General features: G+C 40.8%; 1 protein-coding gene across 2 annotated transcripts; it reads left to right on the forward strand.

The window, feature by feature from the left end:
* The first annotated feature begins 54 nt into the window (after positions 1-54).
* On the forward strand, positions 55-7,671 carry p2ry10 (P2Y receptor family member 10). 2 transcript variants are annotated; one of them, XM_044363636.1, is made up of 4 exons: positions 55-2,808; positions 5,525-5,777; positions 5,902-6,082; positions 6,352-7,671. In XM_044363636.1, the coding sequence occupies exons 2-4, from the start codon at positions 5,602-5,604 to the stop codon at positions 7,252-7,254; spliced, it is 1,260 nt and encodes a 419-aa protein (XP_044219571.1). In that variant the 5' UTR covers positions 55-2,808; positions 5,525-5,601; the 3' UTR covers positions 7,255-7,671. The 2 variants fall into 2 exon arrangements, with proteins under 2 accessions (XP_044219571.1, XP_044219572.1); XM_044363637.1 differs by having other exon boundaries at positions 5,583-5,777.
* Positions 7,672-8,000: the final 329 nt, after the last annotated feature.

The following is an 8,000-nucleotide window of genomic DNA, read 5'->3' on the forward strand; positions in this document are numbered from 1 at the left end:
GACTGCAGATCTGCTCAAAGTCTCTTACATACTGCAATGTGCACACACACTCCAAAGTACGGGTGAACACTGTTGACTAAATACTCACCCAAAATCATTGTGTTACACTACATGAAGAACAAAACAGTGAAGACATTATAGTCAGCAGATCTGGGCATTTTAATTTAGTATTGCTGAGTTTGGGTGCATGTTTTTTGGGGGGCGGGGGGAATATTTGATCAATATTTTATCCTTGAGTATGCCATCAATTTTTATCATGATTGACCCCACTGAGAATAAGAACCCGGTCACGCTAGCATTATACAACAGTGAAATTAATTGATTTTGTTGCATCAAAATCTTTTAATTTCATAGTGAATCTTTTGTATTGTGTTCATTTCTGGTGAACAATGACACACAAATTTGTATTTGTATTGCTGACCAATGGCTGACCGTCTTGACATCACTAACCTTTTGAGGGAACATAAGGCCGGAGAGTCAAAAATGGAAGTATCATAACTTATCAGCTTCATCATCCACCTATATTCAACCCTCCCTCTGTCGAAATGCTAACTGCTCCACAAAAGAGGAATGGTTTGAAGACAGTTAGGAAACAAGAGTCACAACTATATTTCTTGAATAAACTGTGAACTTTACCGTTATCAATTGAGTAAACAAGCTGATTAACTAAACAAGCTAGCAAGCTTGGAGAGCTTCCTTCCCTCTCTAATAACTCTTAATTGAATAAAATTATGTACAGTACTGAGAACAAAATGCCAGTGGGAAGAAAACAGCACAATAGAGAGAAAGTAGGAAGAATTTCTGAGGGCTGTTATGACTTCCTAGTGCTAGCATGTTCCCAGCTTGCTACCATGTTAGCCGTACGCTCGCCAGCTATATGCACTAATTGACCAGGCCTTTAACAGTGACAGTACAATGAGCTAATATAACATCCAGCAGCAGGGTCAGCTACATGTTTCTGTATGTACGCTACAGGCTCCAGGAGAAGGGAACTGATATCAGTCTGGGACATTATACAAGATGTTAGTACAAGTTGTTTATCCATTTATTCATAGACCAGTGCAGAGTTACAGATTCATGGCCTTACTTGGGAATGTAACAGGTCTCTCTATACCTGCTGCAGTGGTATGTACATAGAGGAGGAGGAGAGAGCGAAAAAAATCTAGTAATCCAAGTAGGTGTCTCTGTTACTGTGAGTGATGTGACCATGTGTAACCAGCATCAAAATCAGAGAGACAACAGTAGATGTTTGTGGGGTCAAGGGTAGCAAAGAGGAGGATACTGGAGTGGATAGAAGAGGAGCAGGAAATAAGGAGAGTGGGAGTGAAGAAAAACATGCAACAACCGGCCTTTACTCCTGGACTGGTTCGTGTCAAGAATGTGGCTGAAAAACAAATGCAACAGAGGACAACAGCTTTCACTTCAAATGTCTCCTTTAAAGGAGCAATCTGCTCCTCTGATTGTAAATGAAAAAACTGCACATGTTTAGTAAACTGAGTATTGGCCTGTTCTGACCTCTAGTGGCCATAAGTTGGAACAAAGAGTAATGTTTTGTGAAAACACCACGTGTGACCTCCACTTCTTCACTGACACTGAATCACCTTGTGATACTTTCAGTTCTTTGTGTTTGTTGATCATCTTCCTGTTGCTGTATATTGAACTGCTTGTTCGTGTGAAACTCAACTGTAGCACTACAAGAGGCTTAATGGTATGAAACTAACAGGGTAGATGAAACCGCTGCCACCCTACTGAGTTGTGGTATTGCTTTTCAGAAGCACGTGAAAACATTTTTTGTTAGACCCACTCAACTGAAAATGTTACCATATGTCAATAAGGGAAATAGCCACTCCTGTGTATCAGCAACCACAAAAAAAAAGAAAATCGAGACTTTCTAAAGCACAAATAAAAAGTCAACCATTACATGCAAATCTACCTTACACCTAATTATGCTTTGATAAACAACAGCATTAAAAAAGGAAGTGTAACATCTGATAGGGGAAGCGGGCAAACGCTTGCATCAACTCCAAAAGTTGCAGGATGCAAAATGAGATCCTTTGACCAGACTATATATTAATGATTGAAGGGAGATGAATAACCATTGCATATAGTATAGATGTGTACATGCAAAATGTGTGAATAGCAGTCAGTGTGGTCAGTCTCTGCTTTGTCCACTGACCAGATCACTTGCTTTTAGAAATCCTAAACATTTCATAGATAAGAGGAACTGATATTTTCGTGCCTGTCTGCCCATCTGTCTGTCTTTCGTTAAATTTATTTGTTTACCTGTAAAAGCTGTCAGTCTTTTTTCTAAACCGCACACTCACCCTCCCTACTGAGAGTACCATTTATGTCTCAGTTGCAGAATACTCAGTGACGTAAAATACGACAGAAAAACATTTGCAGACGTAAGGGCAGAGCTTCCCCTTCCCCTCATTTACCGTACCCAAAAAATTGAGCCAGCGGAGCCTAAGAACAGCCCACACCAGATGCCACCACCTCGTGCAACAACACATTCAAACAGAAACCTTATCACTGGTGGGTTGTTGCTGTCTTGCTCACACACACACACACACACACACACACACACACACACACACATTGACAGGTTTCTCTTAGCTGCAAAAAGTGCGCCATGCTGTTGACCTATACAGCAGAGCTTGAAGAGGAAGGCATGCTCGTGCATCCGTCTGCTGTTTACAGAAGAGTGTGAAGCTGAGACGCTGCTGGAGCATGTGGTGGTCACTCCTTGGTCTGACCTCCCCTTTTCATCCATGCTGATCATTTAGGGAGAAGACAGCAAAGCACAAGGTAATGACAGCGTTTTTTGTTTTTTTTTAATAGAAATAATGTCCACGAGTCCGTCACACTGCTGTGCTTTGTCTGAACATTTGTGGTCACATTCATGCCTCACATTTTGCTGATGACAAGGGTTTTGTTATTAAGTCCTATTTTACGTAGCTTTTGAATATCCAAATCTATCAGCGTGCAACATATCACGAGTTTATAGGCATCATTATTCAAATCAAAGAGTATTGTAAAATGTGAATAAAAAATTACTTGTATTATTTGTCTCCACTGTAGTTGTGCAGGTTAAATCTTATTATTTCCGCTCTATTTGATCCAACCACTTAAAAATGTCTTTAAATTTTTTTTAAATTTTACGAATTATGATAAAGGTTTGAAAAACTATTCAAATGTTTTTCGAAGTGACAAATGTTTCTCACACAGCAATGCAGTTAAAATAAAAGAATACAACTTTATCCTCACCACTACCCACAAAAAGGGACTTTCATGTTGCTTCCTTAAATTTAAGCCTCAGGACGTACTGTAGCACAACAGTTTACTGTACAGGTAACATGAAGCAACCCATTGTCTGACTGTAGCAGACTGATAGGGCAGTCCCTACAACAGCTAATGGTAACCAGTCAAATCTGATCAAAATGACAGTAAAGAGACAGAAAGAAAGAAAAAAAACTGTCACTGTTTCTCTCTTTGCTCTCAATGCTAGCAGAGGAAGGGTGTGGTGTTGCCTTAATGGCAGAAGGAAGGGCGATGCTTCGGTGATAAGCAGAATAAATGCTCAGTCTTTCTTTCAGACATTTCCTGTTGTAGTCTTTTGCCAGACATCTGATTTATTACATGTTCTATTGCTGTTTTCATAACCCAGTACCTTAAGAAAATATAACTGGAACACATCCAGATGATACATGCAGGAAAAATATTTTGTGTCACATTTGCTGTAACATATTATATTATTAATATCCTGTAATATATTTGATGTAATATTTGGGTACCACTTGCTAATATGGCACCCCTTATATGTGCATATAAACTGCAACAAAGGGCTTTATTAATGGTCAATAAATTTACTAATACTTTAAAAATACAGAGTGGTTAGCTGTGGAAAAACTTCAGGGGTCACCAAATATGTCAAAGATAATGCCTTTATCAGATTTTTCTCTGATACTTTCTAGCTTTCTTGTGAAATACTGGATACTTTCAGCTCTTCAGGCCTCTTAGTCCTTGAAATGAAGCAATTGGATGCGTAAAATCTCTGTTTGGTTTAACTGTGCATGGATTATACTAATTTGTGATGAGGGGTCACAAGTAGACAGTACTTTATTTTCAAGTGTCACAAGTCCTAAAGGTTTGGGACCACTATCCAACAATATGATAACTTAATCTCTTGCCAGAGTTGCTGTGCCTATTCAACTTGAGGGAACATGTGAAATATGATAGCGTTAGAAATTGGTTAAATTCTACTTTCACAACAGCCTGTGTTTTTCATTAGCCTTAACAATATAGTGTATAACAAAAGTCACTTTTCTGTATGTATTTAATCATATTTAACTTAAAAGTGAAGCTAGCAGAGCTAGCTGTGTGGAAGCTGTGAATCATTGCAAATTAGGGTTGTGTTAACTGATGTACGAACAGCCAATCTCAGCTCATACTGTAAAAGTTTGACTTGAATGAATTTGTAAATTACTTAGAGCTTCAAAATTTCCCTATTTGGAGTGACTTTAACATCAGCTGTTTTAACTGTAACCCACAAGTCATTAACATTAGTGTTAGCTTGTTGTCTTTTGCTATTATTAGCAGCTAAATTATTATTTTTGTCAAAATGCTGAAATGTGTCCTACAAAACAGGATGGATAAAGGAGATTTTTTACAGAGTCAAGAGCTAAATAGTGTCAGTAAAAACAGCAGCTACGTGTTTGTGAGCTTTCTATACTTAACATTAAATAATCAACAGTGCTGGCTAGCTAACCAGCAAACGTTAGCCCTAAGTTTCACTAACATTTTCTCATTCAATATTGCTATTAAATGCAATGTAGTGTTAATATAGTATGTAATATGTATCATAAACATATTACATAGTTTGATCATATACATAGAAGTCAAAGTAGAATTGGTGTGAACATTAATATATGCATTGTGAGACTGTGCCCCTCAAAACAATTGACTGCATTATGCCCGTTTCAAGCTTTACTGTGTCAGGAGCTGAACCTTCCGAACCACTTACCTTCTGGAAAAAGGCTGCAGGGTGTCTGGACCACAGTCCATTTATTAGGATGACTTATTAACAGTTACAAGTGCAGACTTGGAATGTCATTGGGTTTTACTCTTTCTAAAACCATCATGTCTGGAGATATAAACGTTATTAAAGTAATTTGTTATGATTTATTTCAACAATCTATCAAGTCTGCATTTGTACAGCAAATGTTAATAAATGGTCATGATCCATTGGTGTGGTCTTCTTGATGAATACAAGACCCTCCTAAAATGCTGCAGGAGGATAAACATGACCTCACAAATTTGTCACAACTGGGAAACGCAAATGCTGTTACTGATAATGATTTACAACTAACCTATAAAGCATTAGTAAATGTGTCATTGACCACTAATGAAGCCATTAATTACAACATTAATTGCTACTTTTTATAAAGAGTGCCTTATGAGAACATTTACATCATGTTTGGAGTATCAGTTCCATTATCTGTAACCTTTCCTTGTTTTGTTGCAGGTGTTGTGGGCGTCTGAGTGAAAAGATGAAGAATAATTGAATTGAATTATACCAACAGTGTCTGTGCTAGAGAGGGAATGACTTTGAATACGTCTGGATCGGGGGAGGAGTCCTCCTCCTCACAATGTGGCTACAATATGACCAGCTGGGAGCAGCGCATGGACTCGATGTACACCTACTTCTACCTGCTGCTTTTCATTCCTGGGCTGCTGCTCAACACCACTGCCCTCTGGGTCCTCTGCAGACACATTAGGTGTGCACATTCAAACACACACACACACACACACACACACACACACACACACACACACACACACATATAAAGCCTCAAATACATTTTGGACATGTAGCTAACTTTTCTGTATGTTGCTCCACAGTAAGAAGACCAAGGCAGTGATCTTCATGATAAACCTGGCATTAGCCGACCTGGCCCACATCCTCTCTCTGCCCCTCAGGATCTATTATTACTTCGCTCATACCTGGCCCTTTGGACACAACCTCTGCTTGTTCTGCTTTTACCTCAAATACCTCAACATGTACGCCGCTATAGTGTTCCTGGTAAGCAGGCAGCACAGTGAAAATAATCTGGAATATCCTGAAGGTTAGGGAGAACAAGGAAGGTCAAATGATAGTTTAGGGATTTCTCTTCCATTTAAAAGCAAGCAAATGTCCTTGTTGATAAAAAAGTTCCTTTGGGAATAACAGGAAGTCATTTGAATGTATGCCAGTGACTCCCTTCGCCTCGCTTCTCCGAACAAATGTACTTCCTCTGACTGTGAAACTGGTAGATAATTCTGCATCACTGTTTCTGTTTCCTCTGTTTTCAGGTGTGTATTAGTGTGCAGAGGTGTGTCTTCCTGCTCAACCCATTCTCTGCTCGCCAGTGGAGGCGGCGTTACGACGTGCTGATCAGTTTTATAGTGTGGGTGGTAGTCAGTCTGGCCTGCTCACCTTTCATTTTTATGCGGAGCAGCAGCAGCAGTGCCACCACTGCTAGCGTGGGTACACAGATCTCGAACATGTCCTATCCTTTGGATGCCGCTTCTACCCAACATCCCACCACTTACATCAAGCTCTATGTGTCGTCTTTGAGTACAAGCCCTCAGGTCTCCAGCTCTGCTAAAGCCGGCTGTTTTAAAGACTTGCCCATGCGTCATCTGTCCCCCTTTCTGGCAGTCACCATGATGGCTCTCGCTGAGTTGTTTGGCTTCCTGATTCCTTTGACTTGCATTTGTTACAGCTCCATCCGCATCGCCCGCTCCCTCCACCAGAGACAGACAGTGGAGGATCAGAAGAACTCCACCATGCTCTCACGCTCTCGCACTCAGTCAGTCACGTCAGCAGATAATCACGAGAAGTACACAAACAGTGACAAGCGGCGTGCCCTGCAGATGGTGCTGAGCTGCACTGCCCTCTTCTTGTTCTGCTTCGCCCCCTACCACCTCAACTTCCTGCTCTACCTGATGGTGTCGCAGGACATAATATCCGACTGCACCATGAGTCTGGCAGTGCGTCAGTTCCACCCAGTGTCTCTGTGCATGGCAAGCCTGAGCTGCTGCCTCAACCCTCTGCTCTATTACTTTCTAACAGCTGAGTTCAGATCGCACCTCACCAGACGCAGCTCCTCCTTCACCTCCACACTCCTCTCCTCTCCGGTCAGCTCCCCGTCCCAGCGTTCTGCACCGCACAGAATGATGAGCTTGAGGAGTAACCACTCAGACAGAGAATAGCATTAATCAGATTTGGTTGTTCCTCTGGAGAAACAGATAGATCTTGATGAGCTTGAAAACAGACTTACAAGATCCAAACTGGACAATAAAATTATACCACACGAATGTTACCGCTGTTACGTACAACCTGATCCAGCGAGCTTTGACTTCAATGTGAAGAGCCTCCTAGAGGACACATTTCAGAACAGATGAGCAACTGAAATGGCGTCTGCCTTTTGTGTGTTTCACAGTGAATGGGTACAGGATAGGCTTACCTACAACGGGCTGTGTTTATTTTCTGTATCATATGTCTCATGTTCTCAAACCACAGCCTTAGTAAAAATGCAACAACTTTAAATAAGCTACGACATAAACTTTAAAGCTTTATGTAAAAGTGTACGAATGTGCTGCAAATAAAAGTCTGCGCTTTCTTTCTTATCTGTGAGTGTAATGTGTTTTGTCTGTGTTGGGAATCTGAGGTAGTTACATAATGAGGTTCTTCTCTGAGTGACAGCAAATGAAAACAGGTGCCCGCTCATTTTTGCTAAACTTCCTCTCCCAGTGTAAAGTGGTGAAGACAGTTGCCAACAGTTGCAGCTGCTCTCAAAACCGGTAAACTGTCAGGCTCTGAGGTCGGTGTTTAAACTGAAATTCAGCCCTTTGCCCTCCTGCATCTGCTAAACCCAAGTCTGAGCCAACTCTGAGAATATCCCCGCCCACAGGCACATGCACGCAACCCACCACAAGAAAACTAACAAGTGTCTGGT

This window comes from Thunnus albacares, chromosome 10 (assembly GCF_914725855.1).
Source record: "Thunnus albacares chromosome 10, fThuAlb1.1, whole genome shotgun sequence".
NCBI lineage: Eukaryota > Metazoa > Chordata > Actinopteri > Scombriformes > Scombridae > Thunnus > Thunnus albacares.